General features: G+C 41.6%; 1 protein-coding gene across 15 annotated transcripts in view; it reads left to right on the top strand.

Moving 5' to 3' along the window:
- Positions 1 to 22,633, top strand: part of ITPR1 (inositol 1,4,5-trisphosphate receptor type 1) — a 183,626-nt gene that overhangs the window by 60,717 nt on the left and 100,276 nt on the right. For 10 of the 15 annotated variants that reach the window (XM_056337551.1, XM_056337552.1, XM_056337558.1 and 7 more), the window contains 19 exons: positions 438 to 596; positions 1,844 to 1,942; positions 2,400 to 2,483; positions 2,573 to 2,719; positions 4,048 to 4,143; positions 5,592 to 5,636; positions 8,588 to 8,742; positions 10,021 to 10,120; positions 10,568 to 10,728; positions 11,500 to 11,641; positions 12,018 to 12,176; positions 12,757 to 12,929; positions 13,190 to 13,309; positions 14,613 to 14,807; positions 17,111 to 17,362; positions 18,743 to 18,884; positions 19,891 to 20,044; positions 20,380 to 20,567; positions 22,057 to 22,195. In XM_056337551.1, coding sequence (XP_056193526.1) covers positions 438 to 596; positions 1,844 to 1,942; positions 2,400 to 2,483; positions 2,573 to 2,719; positions 4,048 to 4,143; positions 5,592 to 5,636; positions 8,588 to 8,742; positions 10,021 to 10,120; positions 10,568 to 10,728; positions 11,500 to 11,641; positions 12,018 to 12,176; positions 12,757 to 12,929; positions 13,190 to 13,309; positions 14,613 to 14,807; positions 17,111 to 17,362; positions 18,743 to 18,884; positions 19,891 to 20,044; positions 20,380 to 20,567; positions 22,057 to 22,195 — 2,710 coding nt within the window. The remainder of the gene's footprint in view (positions 1 to 437; positions 597 to 1,843; positions 1,943 to 2,399; positions 2,484 to 2,572; positions 2,720 to 4,047; positions 4,144 to 5,591; positions 5,637 to 8,587; positions 8,743 to 10,020; positions 10,121 to 10,567; positions 10,729 to 11,499; positions 11,642 to 12,017; positions 12,177 to 12,756; positions 12,930 to 13,189; positions 13,310 to 14,612; positions 14,808 to 17,110; positions 17,363 to 18,742; positions 18,885 to 19,890; positions 20,045 to 20,379; positions 20,568 to 22,056; positions 22,196 to 22,633) is intronic. The other 5 variants (XM_056337556.1, XM_056337562.1, XM_056337563.1 and 2 more) reach the window with 2 other exon arrangements.

The raw sequence follows: 22,633 nt of genomic DNA, 5'->3' as shown, positions 1-22,633 counted from the left end.
CACAGCGGGGGGCTGAAGAATGGGACTTTGAGGAGAGTCTTCAGAGAAGCAGTCACGTTTTCTGTTAAATGAGACAGAACAGGCAAGACAGGAGCAGCTTTACTTCTCACCACCCCCCTCTTACCAGGGAAAGCAACTTAGTCCTCAGCATTTTACAACTTTTGATCCTGGGTTTTTGACGAGGGCATTTCTTAAGTGTTTATTGTTAGCTGGAGAAGCGGCCAATTGGATTATCTGGAGATGTTTAGTGCTGTAGGATTCTATCTATACTGAAAGAAGAGTAAGTGACACTGTGCCTGAATTCATCAGTATCTTTATGTAATTTAGTTTTTACTATAATCCCTATGTAGTACTGTGGTTATCTTATGCACACTGGCTATTTATTGAGGGGAGGAAAAATGAGCATTCTTAGAACTGAACTCTAATTCTTATTCTAGCTGCTTCACTTAAAAAGTAACAAATACTTAACAGTAAATAAGAGGCTTCCAGCTCTGCTAGAGAAGAATGCTATGAGGGTGACGTTAGATGAAGCTGGAAATGAAGGTTCCTGGTTCTACATACAGCCCTTCTACAAACTGCGTTCCATTGGAGACAGTGTAAGTCCTAAGGAATATCTTCACGTACTGCTTTGTGCACAGCTTGGCAAAGGTTGTTTCAGGAAGCCTGTCTTGCAATTAATGAAATGCACAGATCTTTTAGTGCGTGATGATGCATGAACAACCTTTTTCCTATGCTGTCATGAGGGGGAGGAAAATTTGCTATGGTAACTTGTATTTTGGAAACATGCAGTGATTTAACGTTGGAGGGAATAAGGGACCTAATTACGCTAGCCTTTCACAATTGCTGTCCAATTCAAAATGGTAGGAAATGTTGAGTTCCTTCAGTAGATTTGGAACAAATAATTAGCGTCTTGGTTTTCAATGTTGTCAGTTTGGAATCAAAATTCATTTTCATTTTGCATATGAGGAATGAGGTTGTTACGAGATTAAATGCTCCCATTCATGGGAGATCTGGGAAATAATGGGTTCTGAATTAAATGCGTTAGCATTTTAATCTCTTAATCTCTTTTTTACAAAATCTGAGTCACCTGAGTATACTATCTGCCTAAAACCAGGAGGTAGTAAGCTTCATTGTGCTCCGTGGTACAGTCCAGGTATATGTTTGGCACCTAAACACAGCAGACTATCAAGCAGGAATAGTTTATCCTGTAGACTGGCCCTGTGTGTTCTGACGTGACTTTTCCTTTTCTACAGGCACACACATAAAGTAAAGCCAAAGCACAGGGTAGTGCAGTCTTAATGGCCATTAAGTGCTTTGTAATCACACCAATTCTCAGACAATTTATCACTAAGAAGAGTTCTATTCAATAGAGAGGAGGCTTTTTAGTTTAAGGCTTTGCCCTGGAGGAAGGGAAGAACAGGACCTTTACTGTCCATAAGAGTGCATTTGTCTTGCCAGCCTGGTCAAGAATCTGATTTTACAAATGAAAGTGCATCTTTGTAGGAGGATGATTTTTGACTGACCTTTCTGCTACAGGAATTATTTGTTAAATGTTAACCAGTGAAACAAGTTCATGGAAAGCAGCAGATAGGTTAGCTACCAGAATTGCAGTCTGTGTTCCTTCTGCAAGCCTCTGAGTCCAATAGTATAGGGTGTTGGGTTTTTGAGTGACTGAGTGCAGTGAGCTAAATTCTGAAGCAAAGAGAATCCTGGTTTTTATACTCGGTGGCATCTCTTTGAACTGCAAGAAGGTGATTTCCTCCCATCATTCCCATTGAAAAAAGAAGGCAAAAAAAGCTTTCTCAGGGTGCAAATTTCTATCTGATGCTGCACTTATCTACAGGTTGTCATTGGAGACAAAGTAGTCCTGAATCCTGTCAACGCTGGCCAGCCTCTCCACGCCAGTAGTCATCAGCTTGTTGATAATCCAGGATGCAATGAGGTGAGGGCAGACGGACACAGCTGGAGCAGCTGTACAAACCCCTCTGTATGTTTCAGCCTAGCTGCTTGGACTGACTTTAATGAAAATCAGCAAGCTGGTTGGTATCTGCGGCATTGTTTAAGAATGGTTACCTGATTAATCAGCAGCTTAATAGAGCTAGCGGGCTTTTCTCATGTCTGTTGGGCACCGGACAGAGGTCTGAATTTGATGTCTCTTGCTTGAATGGCTAAACCCAAGGTTTTCCTTGAAAATCAAAAGGAGCGGCAAATGACTTCCTAGCAAGTCAGCTCTCTAGTTGTTCTGGAGTAAATACAGAAAGGGCTTTCCTTCTCTAGAGTAATGCAAGAGAGATCACAGTATTATCTTGAAAATTCCCTAAAAAGTAAGGCAGTAGTTCATGGTAGTATCTTGTACAGGCACAAGACAGTGGGACTAATGGTTGTAGTTCTCCTTTTAGGTCAACTCTGTGAATTGCAATACAAGCTGGAAAATAGTCCTCTTCATGAAATGGAGTGATAACAAAGATGATATTCTCAAAGGGGTAAGACTCAAAACCCAAACTCCACTTGCTTGTAACTGGTTCACTGATGGGCAATATCAGCACTGATCATGCTGTCTGGGCTCTGACAGGGAGATGTGGTGAGACTCTTTCACGCAGAACAGGAGAAGTTTCTGACGTGCGATGAGCACAGGAAGAAGCAGCATGTCTTCCTGAGAACGACAGGGAGGCAGTCGGCCACATCTGCAACCAGTTCAAAAGCCCTGTGGGAAGTAGAGGTAAGAATAGTAACCCTGGCTGGGGGTGGCTTTGTAGGAATGGTTACTGCTTCTCCTTAAAAACAGTGTACCTGGATTTCTTTTTTTAGGTAATAGTCTTCCTGGTGTTAGAAGTTTAATCTTAAAATGCCTGTACTTCCTGTGCTTTTTGTGCAGAATCAAAACGGAGTTGTGATATCTAATGGTGCAGGAGATAGCTTTCAAGTTCAGGTTCTTGATAATTCAGAAAAAGGGGACAGAAGAGCATCTATGAAGTAATTTTCTTACCATTACTAAAGTTTAACACCAGCTAATAATTTCAGCTGTCCTGCTGAGTGTACTGAACACTCTATTTTTGGTGTGGAATAACGTGATTATGCATATCCTCATTGGACAGGAGATTGCAACCCTTCACTGGTCTCTGTGCATCGCTTGTCTGAACTATTTTTTTTTTCCTTTACTTGGCTTTTATATACAGTAACATCTTGGCCATCACTGGCTTCTTAAAATGTCTTTCATCTATTAGTATTATTAGACTTGCTTTATGATTTTAAGTATATGTTATGCAAACTGCATGTGAGATTCATAAAATTCATTGTAATGGTGGATAGGTGTTTTGCATATTCTCTTTGCAGAAGTACCTGCTTTGATATACAGCTTCTCCCATATTTGCCTTGAAAGCGTGCCTGTAATTAACATTACTTTGAGACGTTACTAGATACCAGTAGCTTCTGTGGTAACTGTCCATGTGTGTGCTGTTAGGGGCTGGTAGGTGTGAGGCAGGGTAAGGTAGCCCTTCCCTGAAAGGCACAGGCCAGCTGTGCTGAGCTTTCCCAAAGGCAGCAGGTGTACCCACAGGGTAGCTGGTAGGAAGTAACCGATCATCAGAGGCTCTGCTTGCCAAGGGAGAAGTTAGAGAGTAAATAGAACAATCTTACTTGTTTGTGCAGCACCGTTGCATTTGAAGAATTTCCAGGTGTCTTCCCTCCTTCACTTTAAGAAAGTCAGAAGTTGGTTATACCAGAAAGGGAAAGGGTTTGTTGCATTTCTTTAGGAAGTTTATCAAGACCTAACAACCCATGCACATCTAGAGCACCTTCTTAAATGACTGCTCTGTCAGCTTGCACCATACTGTTCCTGCCATCATTCAGAAGTGGATGAAGTGAAATAATTGTAGCCAGCTCAAAATATTTACCGTACTGTGTGTTGCTCACACAGGGAAGGTTGTTTCATCTTTTCTGGAGCTCCTTGTCTGTGTCCTCTTACCTGTACATGAAATACGGTAAATGCTGGGTTTGAAAGGGAGGTCACTGACGTACAGTGTAAATGTGGTTCCCCTTTCCTTGTAGGTGGTGCAGCATGATCCTTGTCGTGGGGGCGCGGGGTACTGGAATAGCCTTTTCAGGTTCAAGCATCTTGCAACTGGACACTACCTAGCAGCAGAGGTAGGTGTTGGGCTTGCTGAGGAGCTCTGCTTTTCCTTGCACATTATTTTCTTCCTTTTGCACCTTCTGATTATCTTTCATTTCCTGCCCTAAAAATAGATACAGGGGAGGGGAGGAGAGTGGTGTTTGGGTCCTTGGTATTTATACCAAAGTAGATGGCTAAATACAGAAAGCAAGATGAGAGAGACTTGAAGGGATGCCATAGTACAGGGGTGATCTTCAGCTTACGTCACCATTTGTATAACTTCTACAGGCAGTAACTCTTCTCCTGCAAAGAGTAGACAACAAATAGTATCCTGTCATGTGGACAGTAGAATTAAGATGGATTTATTAATAGATAAATAAATTGTAAACGGCTGAGAGCCTTCAGGGGAAAATGAATTTAACTGTTGTTAATTTCTCTTGATTCATTGATTTCTGAGTGGGATTGTAGAACTAAGTATGAAATGAAAATGCAGTTAGACTTTATACTACTCTAGTAAGAACTGCAGATAATGCTTAACTGCGCAAGCACAAAAGAAATAAGTCTTTTCCTCTCTCCAGAGTGGACATCTTTCCCCTGTTGAAATAAGATTTCAAAATGGTTTAGTAAAAAAAAGAAAAAAAAGTCTAAGGGTTATAATTTTGTGAGTTTTGCTGCTTAGTACTTGTAAATGCTTATTAAAATTACTTATATCCATGCTTTCAAGTAAATAAATCAACATGCCATTACACAAACCTCAGTAAGTAAAAGCTGTCCTGGATCTAAGAGTGCGTAGAGGGGCTGTCTTGGCCCATGTGATTGACCTCAGAGCTTCAGTAGGAAAGTCCAGATATCCAGATATATAAATATCCCATTTTATTTTGTTCTAATAAGCAGATTGGAGAAACAACAGCATTTTGTCACATGCACGTTTGCAAATCCTTTTCAGTAGTGATCCAGTATAGAGCTTTTCCAGTAAATCTTGGGTTTGCTAATCAGCCAAAACCAAACCATGGTCTTACATCATGCAAAAATATACCAGAGGAGATTGCTAACCTGACCCACAGTTAGAATAGTGTTTGTTCTAAAAGATTTCTGCCAAGCCACTAATTTCTAGATGGGAATTCCACTTGGAATTAAAAAAAAACAAAACCAAAAAAAAAACCTAACAAAGAAACAAACACCCCAAAACCCCCAAAACAACTGTGACTTGGTAACTCTTTACCCCTCTTGCCCCTTTAGTGATTATCCTGAATAAGATAAATCTCTCTGCCTATTTGCAGGTTACTTAACTGCTTAATTCATGGACAGGCAGATGCCTGATTAGAAGTGAATTGGTTTGCATAGTATATTTGTTCTGCATGTCTGGTAGTTTTTGGTGGTTTTTTTTTCTTTTTTAAACCAAGTAAGTTTAGACCATGCTGAGGTTTTTTCCCACTTCCAGCTCTGTTAGAGTTTTGACGTGCCTGTGATTCTGTTCCATCAGGTAAACCCTGACTATGAGGAAGATGACCTGGAGTGTCAATCCTCAGTAAGTATAGGCAAGAGTATGATCTTGCCCCTAATTGAGGAGGGCTTGACACAGGCCCCGGGTGGTTACCTGGCCAGTGCATAGATGGTCCAGGCTTTGTTGCTAGTGAAGAAACTAAAAAACTGAGAATGATGGGAAGTCTTTTAAGGCCTGTCCAGAAGAGTGGGTGTTGGAAACTGGATTAGACTTTACAGATGAGCAATGCATTTGAAACCAAAATTGTACATTACCTGGACCCCCTCGCCTCCCCCCTTTGTAGCATCTCTTTTTCTGTCTTCCTATTTCTTAAACCTTTCTTCCTTGAAGCATGCTCTTGAATAGGTCTGAAAAGCAAGTTCTTCAAGGTGACACCAGACGGCAAGTGTTCCTAACAGAATGCTCATGTGGTGCTGTGCCAGTCAGTCGTCTGACCTCCCTGTTCAAGAAATTAATTCCCATTGTCATTTTAGCTTGTCACGGGAAAGCCAGGATAAAGGGTCTAGAGAGCAAGATTGGCAGGGTGAGAAATATTTCCGTGCCATTCTTCTGATTTCTCCTCTGAAAGCCAGTCTGTGTGGTTTTCGGTAAATGCTGTGTCAAAGATTGAGTGTACTGATGCTTTGTATTAATAGAAGCTTCTCTTTGGTGTTGAAGGAAGCAGCATTGCTTCCGTACTTGAAAACAGATAAAAGTGGAACAGCGCTTTCCGTTGTGCATTATGTTTTTTCATTTGGATTTGACTGTATTCTTACGCAGCTTTCTTGGTCATTTATGCTGTATTATGGAAGATGTGTTCCATTTGGATATGAAAAAGAACTACTACTCAAATTTTGAGAAGATGAATGCACAGTGAGGCTTTGGAGTCCTGCAGGGTGGATTTTTCCATCTAAAAGGATTTCTCATTATAGCCTGGCCATTAAAATGCTTACCCTTGCCCCCAGATATTGAGCTGTTATCCTGATTAGTTCCTGGTGGTATTTGGCAGCAAACACTGATCTTCTGACAGCTTGACTTCAGTAAACATCCTGAAAAAATGAACAAAAAGATCCCACAAAGCTATTGTTTGGGGAAGGGTAACCCAACACTGAATTGTTTTGTTGGCTTAACTTTTTGAAAGTTGATCAGTGTTGAGGTCTTACATAGGCATCCATCCTACTGGTGATATGCTGAGGTCTCCTGGTAAGTGCAGTAATAATAACACGCTGGCTTCAGAGTTGTACTGACTTTCCCTGCTCTGCCTCTTTACCACTAGGTGGCAAAAATAGACCATAAAGAATAGGATCAGGAGCACATAATTCATTTCTGACACAAAATTACTGCATCGTTTAACATTCACTAGTGACAGGATCGTGTAGGCTGCTTTACCCAACTTTATCCAAACTTCAGCTTGATCCAAATGTGAGCTGCCTGCAAGACGTCAGGTTTACTTGCACAGCTCTGTGTTTTGTTGTTGATTTTTTCTTATGCCTTGGTGAGCTGTACAAGAACAGGATTGAAATGGGCATGGGTGAGATGCCAGCTAGTACCTTTCAGAGTTAAAGGGGACTGCTGTCATCAGCTTCAGGGTTTAAGGTTTAGTTCTTACTAAATGGCCCCATTTCCTACTTTCTGATTTACTACTCATTTTCCGCTTTGCCACGGTTTCAGTAACTGACCTGTTGTCTCCTGAACTACAAATTGTGAATACAGAGGTGCTGCCTTACTGTGGGGATGAAGGAGACAGCAGAAGTGTGGAGAATTCATTCCAAGTGAGCAAATTTCTCCCGGTGTAAAGCTTCCAGATGGTCTCTCAGTCTATAGTTCCTCCTTATCTTGAAAGCACACTCCCAGTGTGTGTTTCTGTTCCATACACCTGCCTGCCTGTTCCCAAGTGCAAAGTCAGACCTTAAATGTCACTACTTTACAGCCAAGTTCATTGACTGCAAATGTGCTAACTACAGAGTATCCTGAGGCACAAGCACCAGTAGATACTGTTGCCATATGTTTAAGAATTGCAATGACTTACACCAGGACTTTGAAAAACAGGTACTTGAGTGCTGACTGCTTTGGGTGTCTACCTTCCGTTGGTGCCTCGATCACACAGAAGCTGGTAAATTGGGTCTTGATTGCTCTGAAAAGTACCTCTTGGATTCAGATGTTTATACATGGACAGCTGGTTCCTGTGTTGTCAGACAGCCACTTTTTCATTGTCTAGTGATAACTGGTATCTCTGTAGTAAAAGGGTTTAGAGAAAGTTGCTGCTCCTTTTTCCTAGGTTTTTTTTCCCCTACCCTTTTGTCCTTTCATCTGAAACTCCAGGGTTTTAATCAGTTGATGCTAGTACCTTTACTTTGCTAAAGGAGGCTGGTAATTTGCTGGCACCTTGGAAAGAAAGATACTTCTGATGCTATGGTCTTTGAACATGTGCTTGTGTGCATCATAAGCTCTAGCGTTAACAGCAAGACATCTAACTTCTTGATTAGCTTTTTGTTTTGTTTGGCTGTGACTGATAGATGAGAGTCCCATTTTTGCTGCTGATTTTCACATTTGCAGCTCACATAACTGCTTTATTAGGGTGATAATTGCAATATTTCAAATACATTTCAAGAGCTGGTAGTGTCAGGGGTGGGGATCTTAGCAGGCGTGGGTCATCTGAAACTTGTCAGAGTTCCTAGTGTGCTGTGGGGTGAATGGCTGGGGGATTCTGAGACTCTTCTGATGCTGTCTGCAGGACATAACCTCTGTGGTTTAGGATTCATTGTGTTTGTGATCCGGAAATACTCAGAAGTTATTAACACCAGGGAAAGCAAATAAATGGTTGTCAGGAGCAGCTATTTGTCAGTTTTACTGGTGTCCTGAAGCCCAGCTGTCTTAACTAGTACTTGGAGTGGTTCAGAGTCATGTCTGCACATCAGAGGGCACACCTATGTAACGCTAGGCAGGTGGGTCTGTGGGGCTTGGTCTGACTGTGTGTGATGGGACTTCTTCCGCAGCTGGACCCTGAGCAGGATGCCTCCAGAAGAGGCTTGCACAGTGCTCAGGAGAAGATGGCTTACTCTCTGGTGTCTGTCCCTGAAGGGAATGATATCTCCTCCATCTTTGAGTTGGACCCTACCACCTTGCGAGGAGGAGACAGCCTTGTCCCCAGGTACAGCTAAGCATACTATTAGAACTGACTGTCTGCTTTGTAGTTTGATTTTTTAGTTGTTTTTTTTTTTTAAGGTAAAGCTGTCTTCCACTGTTTTTCTTTTACCCTTTGGAATTAAGTTTCTTCCTCAAGTTAATGTAGAAATACTTCACAAGTGCCTGAAGCTTCAGTGAAGTACTTTACTATTGAGCTATAAGTAACAGAACACCATTTTACAGGTGGGAAAATTGAGATGAAGTGAATTCCTTCCCACTGAACAACCTGGGACTAAAAGCCTTGACTGTCCGATCAAGGCAGTCCCATGACCTGTCTGTATTATCTTAGCTGGGATTTAACATCAAGTATTTAGCATTGTGTTTTCTGTTGTTTACGTGTCCTGTACTGTTCCTATGGTACTTCTTGATACTTGAAACATGCTGAACCCTTCAGTGATTCACAGTCTGCTTGCAGGCTTTTTGCTGTCTCTTCCCACCAAGAAACCACAGCAGATTTGTTTCATTTACTTAAACCAACTCTCTAAATCATCAGATACTTGTAAGTTAGCACAAGTTAATGTGGCCACGAAAAGCAGCTGTCCTGGCTGCCTTTCCTGTCCTTTGGGCTGCCATGGTTGTGTGGCAAGAGGGGGTTGTGCTGCAGCTGAGAGGCTGTTTCTTAGCCTGGACTAAGATGCTCATCATACTCTGGTTTGACACATTTTACCAAAGACGTGGTCTGTGCAAAATAGTGTCATTGCCTGAAATACCTGAGAAGACAGTCTGGGAACAGCTGTCCCTGTAGGAGTTCTGCTAGAGAAAGTTGCTGGATACTGGTCTCCTGTTCTGGTATCTTAATGGACCTTTATTGTTTGCACAACATTGACTAGCTGTACGAAGAGTCAAAAAAAATCTCAGTTTAGGAAATGGAATAGGTATTGGGGAGTTACAGGCTGAAAAACAGAAAGGTAAGGGAGGAAGCTGACAGCTCTGATACAGTGTAGCATGTGGAAATGAGAGGACTTGAAGAGGCTTAATTTGTTACTGAGCAGCAGCTGAGTTACAGCAACAAAATATAGATACAGTCCTGTTTACAGCAGAATCGATTTTGTTATATAAGACTTCCTAAGGTGAATTTATAGAATGAAATAAAGAGAGTCTTATTCCTGTTATGGTATGCAGCATGGATAAAGATGACACTTTTTTCCCACTTGCTCCTGCCAACATCTTGCAATTCGAACAATGTGAACATTTCCCGTCTGGGAAACTGACTCATGCTTTGAAACTTTTGACTTTCTTTCAGGAACTCTTACGTCAGACTTAGGCACCTTTGCACTAACACCTGGGTTCACAGCACCAACATCCCTATTGATAAAGAAGAGGAGAAGCCTGTGATGCTTAAAGTAAGTGCTTTTACTTTGTGTAAGCACATCCTTTGGTTCCTGTACTTTCACAGAAGTGGTGCTGCCAGGAGAACTCCAGTCCCTTGAGACTACTGGATTTGTCAAGCAGTTTAACAGTAATGAATAGTGCCTACGCAAAATATTAAACTACCATGAAAACCTAGTCTCTACCAGTTATGCTGTTCACTTTCTACCACAGTCATCATGAGGAGAACTTTATTTTCCCACTGTTTACAGCAGCATTTTTCAATCTTACCTGATGTTTCTCTAGATTTAGGAGCAGCTTTGAGCTTACACAGAGTGGTACTGTTCTCAGAGTTTGGCTTCATCAGTAGACTCATACTAAGTGGAGCGTGGCTTTTCTTCTGTTTTGTTGTCACTGAGTGTATGAATTGCTACTTTGTTTTCTGCCTATTTGTTTGATGATAGAACTTCTCTGGGTTTCAGATTGGTACCTCTCCAGTGAAAGAGGACAAAGAAGCTTTTGCTATAGTACCAGTTTCCCCTGCAGAGGTTCGGGACTTGGATTTTGCAAATGATGCAAGTAAGGTTTTAGGTTCCATTGCTGGCAAGTTGGAAAAGGGAACAATAACCCAGAATGAAAGAAGGTAAGGAAACAAGAATTTGGTTCAGATAATGTAGTTTCCTTTACTCAGTAACCGTTTCTTGGAAAATTTAATCTATGTATGGTATCTTCGGAAGAGGGATTTTGTTTCCTCCTTGATGAGATTTAAAACAAAATAAAAGCTGATAGTTTATTGTTGACGTGTCCATAGTGGAGGTTCTCAAGCCGGTTCTGTCAAGCCCTCCTCGTTGCTCTGTGAAGTGAGAGCATGAGAACTGTTGTTGTGAACTTGGAGGAATAATCCACAGCATACCTTTTTGATGGGCTTTGCAAATTGAGTGTGGGAATTCATAATCCATCTTGTGAAGACTGAACATATGACTTCTTGCAAATCCTCTGACCATGTCTGTGAAAAGTACGTGGCCACACAATAAGAGCGCAGAGTCGGCTGTGTAAGACCGCGTAAGGGCCCATGTGCTTCTATAGCTGATGTATTTTATCTGGCCTTGCGAGAGATTATCGTAACTGCCAAGTATAACTTGGCGAGTGTATAGTTACCATAAAGTGGTATCACTGTTGCACTGCTGTTGTGTTCTAGCTATTAGACGGTGAGGCTACAGCAATAGGGAGCGTTAGTTCCTAATTTTAAGTTCTGTACAAACCTTTGTGCTTTATTGAGCATCTGAGTCAGTCTCTAATTGATCTTTTTTTTTTTAACTTAGCATTTTGAAATCTATGTAAACTTACACTGACATTGTTCTTTTAACAGTTAGAATTTGTATTCTTGTATTAACAACCTCTGGCTTTCCTATAGATCTGTTACCAAATTGTTGGAGGATTTGGTCTACTTTGTTACTGGTGGAACTAACTCTGGCCAAGATGTCCTTGAAGTGGTATTTTCTAAACCTAATAGGGAACGGCAAAAACTGATGAGAGAACAGAATATTCTAAAGCAGGTAGGCTGCATTTTTTTCTAAACTCTGTCTACAGGAAGGGTTGTGAGAAAAAGAGAACCTGGCCAAATTATTGGGACCAAAAGATCCTTTGAGTTTCTAGCTTTTAGCAGGCTGTTGGTGGTAGACTGTAGGCTTTACGTTGCTATAAGAAAAAATTGCAGAATGTGGTGTTAAATAAAGGTCATCAACAATATCTTCTGTCCAGCCTACTCTGTGGCCATGAAACTTGAGAACTATATTGTATTTCTGATGCACCTTTTAGAAATTTAAAGACTCTGACACTTTTACACTTATTTTAATAACTTTTACACTTATTTTAATCAGGTGAAGGCAGTGTCTCATGGGATTTTGTCTTTGTTTTTTAATAAATCCATAGATTTTCAAGTTGTTGCAAGCACCATTTACAGACAGTGGTGATGGCCCGATGTTGCGGCTGGAGGAGCTCGGAGACCAGCGTCATGCTCCTTTCAGACACATATGTCGGCTTTGCTACCGAGTCCTGAGACACTCTCAGCAGGATTACAGAAAGAATCAGGTTTGAAATACATCTTTAGATTTCAATGGCACTAACATTGTTCCCGTGCTCCCCAAAAATAAAAGCTGTGTCCCATTAATTAAACTCTGCTGTGCTGTGGTTGTGCAGTCAGCAAGAGACTTTTGAATTGCTCAGTTTTACTCTATCTGGCATTTTTCATCTCTACCAGACACTATACGCGGTGTAATTGGTACCAGTTCTAAGGGGAATTTAAGAAAACCATGGAATTGCTAACTGTCAAATCCAGGTGAATTGGAAGATTGTCTTCACTATTGCACTCTATAAGCTCCACTGAAAGTTGGCCTGTGAATTAAGGCTGTTCGTTTTTTGTTGCAATTATTAAAAAAAGACTCTTACCAGATAAGGATAAATGCCTTGGTGTGGTTTCTAGCTGGGGAGGGCGAGAGGTTAAGGTTGTGTCATCACTTGCTTTCTTTCAAAAGAACAATTTGAATCTAGTTGAGTTTGCTTCTTGGCACGTTGATATTGACAAACATCTAACTGTTTTCTGTCATCAATCATTTTCTTAAGTTCTGTGGATTAATTGCAACACCTTCCTCCTTCCCTCTGTGTTTTGAAGGAATACATTGCAAAGCAGTTTGGCTTCATGCAGAAGCAAATTGGCTACGATGTTTTGGCCGAGGACACTATTACAGCACTGCTTCATAACAATCGCAAGCTCTTGGAGAAGCATATCACAGCTGCTGAGATCGACACGTTTGTTAGTCTCGTGAGGAAAAATAGGGAGCCCAGGTGAGATCTGCATTTTTTGAATGTATGATTACCCTTTTCCTGTTAACCTTCTGAGAAAAATCTGTACCTGCCAACTTGCTAGTAAGGAACCACAGCTAGTTCACTTCTATTTTGGCACACGCTATAGCTTCCCCCTCAGGCAACCGTCTCGCTCTGCAATGTTAAAATGGAGCTCTGAATGTTTTCTTTCTGAGATGTAGATTGCTTCAGTCTAGATCTCAACAATGATTGATACCCTTTTGGCGCACGTTTTCCAACAGGTTTTTGGATTACCTCTCGGATCTGTGCGTTTCCATGAACAAGTCTATTCCAGTGACACAGGAGCTGATTTGTAAAGCTGTGCTGAATCCAGCAAATGCAGACATTCTCATTGAAACCAAGTAAGTTAATGCCTTTAAAGATGGTTTTCCTAGCGTGAAACAGAAGGAAGGTGATTCAAAGCTGAGAGCACTGCTGGCACGTCTAGAGAAAGCAATTGAGTATGTGTGGGGTCCTCTTCAGATACACAGGAGATGGGTATTGGTGACAGCAGACACCTGCCATATGCATTCTCAGTCCTGCAGCCAGAGGAATCTTTCAAGATATCTCAGGCTTGATCAAAGTAGACAGACTGCAGGAAGGTGCGCAGGGTCCCGTGGGCCTGATCCTGCTCTGGGCTTCAGACTTTGCTCCATCAGCTGCCGGAAGCGAGCGCGTGCTTCCTGGCTGTGCCCACCGAGCTCAGCCTGCGGCGCGGCAGGGGCTGGTGCTCGCCCGTTGCTGCTGCTGCGGTGAGGAGTCTGGTCCCCAGCCCTCAGCACTGCCCTGCCATTGCAGGTACCCACAGCAGGCACCACATCCCAACCGTCTGTCATAAAGATGGGTTTATTTGATATGAAGAACATGGCATAGTTACCATAAACAAGGTACTGTAGACGGGAAGCAGATCTTAGTCAGGTGGTATTTAAAACAAAATGGAAGAGAGTTTTCTTGCGCATTTAATTCTTCTCGTGAAATTGTAAAACTGTGTTTATTTCCACCAGCACTTAAAGTTGTTACATCACTTATTTGTTATTACTCTGGTGTGTTTAATTTGTCTTTTTTTCATATGTATGATCTTTTTTTTTCCTGAAAAGCTAAAAGTCCCCAAGCTTTTTTAGTTTCAGTAGCTGATTTGTTTCTAGTTATTTTGGCACGTAATCAAAAAAAAATTCTCATCCACCTGGCATTTATGGGAAAAAGAACTAACTGATTTTGAGATAATTTTTGTTTTATCAAATCCTTTCTTAGTCTGTTGAAAGGCCTTTGAACCAGTTTTCCTGTAAAGGTGTTTTTGAAAGTCAGTTAGACATGCCTTTAACTTCCTTCTTTCTTTATCATCATCAATTGAATGGAGCTGAAATACTGACTTTTTTAAAGGCTGAGTGGAAAGCTCATAATCTAAATTCATTCTAACCTAATGCTTTTATTATCAAAACACAGAAAATTTATGTAGTAGACCACTATTGCTGAAAGAGTAAGATACTCCACTTTTACTTTGCACAGTTGCAAGTTAAAATTTGTGTTTTCTGAATGCAGATGAGATCATAAAGTTAATTACTTTTGTATCACCAGTACATTTTAGCAAGTGTCTTAAAAGAAATGCTCTAAAAGATCTGCGTGGGTCTTGGCAGTTTGCAATATAACCTAACTTCCTTCTGGCAGGCTGGTCCTCTCTCGATTTGAGTTTGAAGAAGTGGCAAGTGGAGAAAATGCTTTGGAAGTTGGAGAAGATGAGGAAGAAGTGTGGTTGTTCTGGAGAGACAGTAACAAGGAGATCCGCAGTAAGAGTATCAGAGAGTTGGCTCAAGATGCTAAGGAAGGGCAGAAGGAAGATCGGGACGTGCTCAGCTACTACAGGTTAACAGCACGTGCAGTAGTTGGCTAGCAAAGTCCGTTAAGGCTGCCGGGAGAAGCCTTTGGTATATAGGCTGTAGCTGGTCTGGGGGAAAGGATGCTGGTTTCGTGGACAAAATAGCTGTTGGAATCTTGGATGAAGTCCCTTTGGAATGAGAACTAAAAGCACAAAGTTATTTGTGGTGAGAAGTTCAATTATAGAATCATAGGATCGTTTAGGTTGGAAAAGATCTTTCAGATCATAGAGTCCAACCGTTAACCCAGCATGCCAAAGCCCACTGCTAACCCTTGTCCCTAAGCGCCACATATACACGTCTTTTTAAATACCCCCGGGGTTGGGACCCCCACCACCTCCCTGGACAACGTGTGCCAGTGCTTGACCACCCTCTTGGTGAAGAAATTTTTCCTAATATCTAATCGAAACATCCCAAGAGTAACTTGAGGCTGTTCCCTCCTGTCTTGCTGCTTGTCACCTGGGAGAAGAGACGGACACACACACACACCCCTACCCCGCTGTGGGGCATCTGCAGAGAGCGATCAGCCCCCCCAGCCCTTCCTCTCCAGGCTGAACCCCCCCAGCTCCCCCCGCCCCCCCCCAGCCTTGTGCCCCAGCCCCTGCCCGGCTCTGGACACGCTCCAGCCCCTCAGGGTCTGGCTGGGGCTGAGGGGCCCAAACCTGAGCCCCGGCTCCGAGGGGCGGCCGCACCAGCGCCCAGCACAGGGGGACGGGCGCTGCCCTCTCCTGCTGGCCACGCTGCTTCGGACACAGCCAGGGTGCTGTTATCTGCATGAGCAAGTTTAAACTGATTAAAAAGAAAAAATGTAATTGAGGTTTAGAGTGCCTCAAATTTGCACAGCATTAACGCCTGGATTTCTGCCTGAGTTCCCCATATGTGTGTTCTGGGGGAGCCTGTATGTTAACCCTTTAGGTTACCTGTATTCAGGCGTAGTTGGGGTGAACAGCTGCTTGCAGGAAGAACAGGATTTGACCATGCAGATGGCTTTGCTTTTGAATTTAAAGAGGTCACTGTTCTCCCTGCCTTCTAAATTGCTCTCTAAGCTGAAAGCCTTTAGTGATCCTGTAGTTCTCGGCAGAACAATGTATGAAGTTATGAAAACGGTTTGATTGATGTGCAGTGCTCTTTTGTACGGCTTAAGCTATGCTTTTAGCAGTTTCTAATGTGAAGCGATGTTTCCAGATGACTTGACAAGACACCAAGTTCTTGGCATAGTGTAAGATCAGGTTTCAGCCCAGACCAAATTCCTGTGTCTGGGTTATAAACTTCTATGAGTACTTTGATGGACTCAGTTGTGGTGATACAGAAAGTACAACTAGATATTTTTTTTAATAGCTATCATACTTTGCACTACCTCTTCCATTGAAATGGGTCTTGCAGTAGACTTCTTAATACATGTTTTTATTTGAGCCTATTGTAGGACTAAGCTCAGAAGGAGACCTCTTGTATATATTTTAAAAATTTGTATATGCTTTCAAAATAGATTTTTCTTGCGCTTGTTTTTAATTAAAACTGATAGCATTAATTAATTTTAGTCTACATTGTAGACTCATGAATGTGCTTAGAACAAGGGTTTAGGATACAATTTGGTCAAATTCCCACGAGGGGTGCTGAGAATGAAAAGGAACATGCTTTCAATTAAATGTTCGTTTCTTTAGGAAACCTCAAGCTGACGCTATTCAACACAAGCCTGTCTGAATGCTCATGAATATTGGACATGTGCTTTGTGACTAAAGGTTGATTGTCAGTCTGTTGGATGTGCATGACTTAAATGCCAGTTGCTTGCTTTCAGTTTATGGACTGAAAAGTTTAGGAGTTAAATTTAGTTTTTCTCTACCAATTCTTTCACTGGAGGGAGCAGAGCTCAGCAGCTGTTTGATCAGGTACCTAATTTTTAATGATTCTGTAGTCCATCTATGTTGTTGCCTCAGTGAACAATTGTGGCTTCAGCATCAGTAAAAATTGTTTAGTCTTCTACAGTATTTAGGCTGAGCTGCCTTAAGTATTCCTTGGATCCTTCTGTAGCTTTCATAAACAGTGTTACTTAATTCTATGAAACTCTCAGGCAAATACGATGACTCCTTTTATTCTATTTTTCCACTGTCACCTTTTAGTAGTGTTTGATAAGTATGTTGTTCTTCCCATAGTAAGTATTGGCTATATTACTGAAAATAAAAGAATCATTCTGTTAATACGTAAGAGTATATCAGTACTGTACCCAGTGGACATTTCTGAAAATTAAAGTGTAAGCTGTTGATGTATTTTTTTTTTTTATTTTTTCCCCTGAAGATACCAGCTAAACCTCTTTGCTAGAATGTGCCTTGATCGACAGTACTTGGCCATAAATGAAATATCTGGCCAGCTGGATGTGGACCTCATTCTCCGTTGCATGTCTGATGAAAACTTGCCATATGATCTGAGAGCATCTTTCTGCCGGCTAATGCTTCATATGCATGTTGATCGTGACCCCCAAGAACAAGTAACACCAGTGAAGTATGCTCGCCTGTGGTCTGAAATACCTTCTGAAATTGCTATTGATGAGTAAGTACTTGCTGGAATGGTGTGGGAAAGGAAATTACATCACTCTTGATTACTAAAACAAAACCAGATCAATCCTAAACTCATGCATTATTTAGACTGTTTCTGTTTAAAAATCCCCAACCATAATGTATTCAAACCCCTAGTTTCATGCCTGTACTGTTTGCTGGACAGAACCTTCCTGACAACAAAATAACCTTCCTGTGTGTGCGTGGTGGAAGCTGTGAGGCCGTGGGGTTTTATCTCCAAAATGCAGAGTGATCACAGTGATGGTCTGTCTCTGATTTGGGTGATGTGACAAGTGACCTAGCCCTGGGGAGCAAAAGCAAGGGAGGACTATCTTATTTTTCGTCCTGCCTTATTTGATTAGAGTATCAACTCTGCAGGGCAGATTGTCTGTGTGGTAGCTTGCCCAATCAAAAGCAAAAACAAGGGGAAAGACGCTGCAAAAAGTAATGCACTGGAAACAGTCGCTTTCCTTAACCTCCAGTAGAAAATACTTAGATATAGTGGTGAAAAACCTATACGAAACCACAGCTAGACTGGGGATGTGATTCCTTGACAGTAGGCTTGTATTAACTCTGTACAGTACAAATTACTTAAGATTTATAGTACTTCACTGCTCAGAACTCAATTTGTTCAGTTGGAGAAAATGATCACTTAAAATGGGTGTTAAATGTTAGGAATTTGAGTCTTGTATTAGTACTGATGTTTAGTGGTTTCTCGTTTTTCCCCTCCCTTTCCTCCTTGCTAGCCTAGTTTTCTTTGCTGAGAGAGATACAGTAGATCATATTCAACTTCAAATGCCAAAAGAGAAAAACAAATTGCTCCAGCTCTGGCAGAGGCTGAACAGTGATACGTGATCAAACAGGAAAACAAAAGTAGTTAGTGGAAGGTGGTGGGGACTGTCTTTTTCAAATGCTTTCTGCACATGCTGAGAAACAAACAGAATTTGTATTAATAAAAATTAATATCTACTTTGCATATATATTGTTTTTATTTGGAGGAAAAATAGCATCTGCAGTCAGCATCTGTTGGCCACATCCGTTCTCCTTATTGCTGTACATAGCTTGTCATTGTTTCCACTAAAATAATAAGGGTTTCTTTTTTTATTTATTGGGACAAAATTCTCTTTTTTTGTTTTCCTCAGACATTTTTAAATAGTGCAAAATGAGCATATGGGATAAAATGGCAAAAGCCAGGAAATTATGGTGTCAGCTTCCTGACTCCCTCGTTTGGATAAATTATTTAACAGCTTGTAACTTTTCTTAGATTTTGACAAACCAGTGAAAAATTGTATCGGGGGAAAAGAGCCCTGTGTATTTGCATGCTAAGTTTTGTGTTTTGTTTTGTTTTTTGTTTTGTTTTTTTTTTCCTCTTCAGCTATGATAGCAGTGGAACTTCCAAAGATGAAATTAAGGAGAGATTTGCACAAACAATGGAATTTGTAGAGGAATATTTAAGAGATGTGGTGTGTCAGAGGTTCCCTTTCTCTGATAAAGAGAAAAATAAGCTCACTTTTGAGGTAGTTATCCAGTTCTGATTTTATCCTTTTATTTAATTTTTTTTTGTGGAATGTTGGTACTTTTTTCAACACCAGGTAGTTTGGCAAGTATTTAGTGAGTGCTGAGCCTCAGCAGGCTCCTCCTTCCCACCGTAGTCCTCTCTTTTCATGCAAGCAACCCCAGTGAAGTCTGTTAGTTTGCAATGTTGGTTCTTGAAATAATAGTTACTGAATGTGAGCTTATGTCTTAGATTTGCAGCAGCCTTGTTTACTTTTTGTGCTCTGAGTGTTATTGCAAAGTCAAGCTTTACTGGAATGAATAGTCTCAAACACTAAATGCTGTGTCTGCATGCACAGATAGTCTCTAGAGCTTACAGTATTACTCATGAAGAGAATGGTACAGTGTCCTGTGACTTACTGACCTGTTAAAATAGTCTGTGCAAGTAAAATGTAGCAAGTCCATGCAATAGTATTCCCTAAATAACCATCAATGTAAGAAAAATGTGATATTTCTTTTAAAAAACCCACAAGGTATTTGAGGGAATATACTTCAGATAATGCAAATATTTAATGTAGACCCATTATATGTAATATTATTATGTGTGGATCTTGAAGCAGTGCATGTGGAGGACTAGTGGTGAAACTTTATAACTTGGTAGCGTTAAGCTTTATATGTGTGATTTTTTTATTTCTTTTTTGGTTAAGACAAAACCATAAAAAGCATCGGTACATTCCCTTTAGTTTTGACCTATCTAACCTTTTCTGTAATGAGATAAAAATGGTATAATTTGTAGCTATAGAATACAAATTGCAGATACTGTTAACTCCAAGCATTGCAGTATCTGTAGCAAGTAGAAAACTTTCTGATAAAATGCAGAAGTATACAGTCTTACGGAATTACAGGGTATTACGATAAGAATATGACTCACAGCCAGGTTCTTGAATTTTTCATTGTGTAAAGACAACTTGATTGTGGTAGCAAAGTGTTTAGTATTAATCGGGCTTTTTATTATTGTTATTTTGGTAGGTTGTTAACTTAGCCAGAAATCTGATATATTTTGGTTTCTACAACTTCTGTGACCTCCTCAGGCTAACCAAAATCCTCCTTGCTATATTAGACTGTGTGCACATCACTACCATCTTCCCTATTACCAAGATGGCAAAAGGCGAGGAAAGTAAAGGTAAGGCTGAAAAATGATTGGCACAACAGATCGCTCTTTGATAGTTTCTACTTCATCTCAGAATATCTGTGTGGGTTTAAAATCTTTTTCTTTCTGTCCACGGCTTGGTTGTAAACCTGAGTCGTGCCTACAATGACCGAGGGAGAGGGCAGGGGGTTTCTGCAAGTACTGCAAGTGCTTCTGTTGGCTTCCATCTGTTCCAGGGATTTAGATGTCCGCCTGGCCTTGTTTAGTGTTGAGACAGTTTCTCCTTGTAGGAGGTGAAGGGTCCTTGTCCTGTTAATGCAGTCCCATCACACCATCATAACCTTACCTGTTTACCTACCTCTCTGAAGGGAGCAATGTGATGAGGTCCATCCACGGAGTCGGTGAGCTGATGACCCAGGTGGTGCTCAGAGGCGGTGGGTTCTTGCCCATGACTCCACTTGCTGCTGCTCCTGAGGGTAATGTCAAGCAGAGCGAACCAGAGAAGGAGGACATCCTGGTCATGGACACAAAGCTGAAGATCATTGAAATACTTCAGGTACTAGCAACACAAAGTGATGTAGCATCACAGGCTGGCTTTAGGCATTAATATAGTGCCGTGCTGCCTTTTAATTAATTTCTGCCTCCTGTGTGCTTCTTGAACTGGTAAAGCACTGCAAGGGTGACTTTTCCAGGCTTGCAGCACTCAACTTGCATATGACAATATTATGCCATTACTGAAACAATTTAAAAGAAATGAGTTTGTGGTAGACAGCTGCATATTTAACAGTGATTTGTAAGTAGCTGACTTGCTGAAGTGGAGCACTCATTTTCTACCTTACTGTCTTAGTAATTTCTTTGAGTCTGCAGGGCCATCTTGTTAAGTGTCCCAAGGAAGGGGGAGATACTTGAGACTCCTCTTCGTACAGCCATCAGCCTGAAATGTTTAAGTGTGCACGTTTGCCAGCCTTGCCGTCTTTTCCATCTCTGTCTGGCTTTTCTCTCTTGTCCACTCCAAAGTCTTTGGGGCACAAAGAGAAAAGCCTTTTCCATTTCCACAGCTCTGCCTTGATCTAGGTATTACTGCCGAATTACTGCACTGAAATCCATCGTCCCTCCCTCGGTGTAGGAGTCCCTTTTCTGTTTGGTGGCTTCACGGGCAAGTTCATGGAGGCCAGAAGGCTGCAATAGCCTTGTGGGCGAAAGTATGTGAAGCAGCAGGAAAGCTACAGTGTACCTTCCCCGTGCCCCCGTGGGAGGCTTCGCACATAGCTGGGGTTGAGGTTCTGCCCTTCCCCTCAACAGCAGATGCAGCACGTAGGGGAGGCTTGATTCACTTCGCTTCCACCGTTGCTAATTTTAGTTAAAGCTAGAACTTCTCTTGTGGCCTGGCATATGCAACGGGATATTTTAGTGTGCCAGTATTCCCCCTGTTACCATGGTCTAGTAAAACTGGCATTAAGCATTTTCCCCTAAATCTGAGAGAACTGTGAGTGCTCTTCGCATTGTACTTCTTTCTTCAAGAGGGAGGAGGACCACCACGAAGGTGGTGTCTGCTGCGCCGAGGGTCTTGCTGGCACTGGCTGCTGTTGTGCGGCAGCTGCGATGCTGCACTTGTGGCTTGCGAGGCTCCTCTGCCACAGGGCCCTGGAGGCAGCACTGGGGGGGGGGGGGGGGGGGGGCGGCAGCAGTGCTGATCTGTCAGATTCCTGCTGATTTCAGTACAGAGATCAAGTGCTGCTTTCCTTTCCTGGGGGGCGGCGTGATGGTGCCTGCATCAGGCAGTAACGAGGGATCAAAACTCTGCCAAAATCTTTTACTCATAAGCATTTATTGTTCTGTGTGTGCTTGTATGCTCGTTGAAATCACTGAAAAAAATTGCTGAATTTGGGGGATTTTTAAGAAAACATTTTTGTACCTCTTTTCTACATTAAATCCACATCTTTACTATGTTGGTCTTGCATGTTGGTAGCACTGCATTATGTGTAAATTGTACATAAGCTGAAAACAGGCAGGTTATTTCAACATTTTCACTTCTCTCTCATCAGTTTATTTTGAATGTGAGATTGGACTACAGAATCTCCTGCCTACTTTGTATATTTAAACATGAATTTGATGAAAGCAATGCCCAGATGTCTGAATCACCCACTGGAAGCAGTAGTCAAGAAATGCCAGCTAACGTACCAGGTTAGTTATTTTGCAAAGAATGAGTTTGTGTGGGTTTGAGAAGACTCTTGAATCTCAAAGGTGCTAATTGGATAACTGATTCAGGTTCTTGCTTTGGCATATGAGTGGCCCCACTGAAGCAGAGTACTCTGTTAGCAGTGGGAATAATGGAGTAGGGATCATTTCCATGTACTCCAAAGAAACCCCAGGATTTATTTGTACTTCCTCCTACTTGTTTCCGTGTGTTAAGTGTGACCAAGAGCCTGAGATGCTTTCTTTAAAGAAAACTTGAAAAAAACCCACTATCATGTGTGATCTATCGTCAACCTCAAATGAAATCTTTTCTGTTAATATTTCTGGGTGAAGGAAAAGGGTCCCCAAAGTAACGTGATTTCCTTTGTCCCTTCCCCCAGCCTGATGTCTCGACTCACTCAAATTTCTCTTTTCCAAAGGCATTGT

The sequence above is a fragment of the Falco biarmicus genome, chromosome 4 (assembly GCF_023638135.1).
Source record: "Falco biarmicus isolate bFalBia1 chromosome 4, bFalBia1.pri, whole genome shotgun sequence".
Lineage (NCBI taxonomy): Eukaryota > Metazoa > Chordata > Aves > Falconiformes > Falconidae > Falco > Falco biarmicus.
Note: the sequence above shows the minus strand (reverse complement) of the source record. Positions and strands in the feature narration are given on the sequence as shown.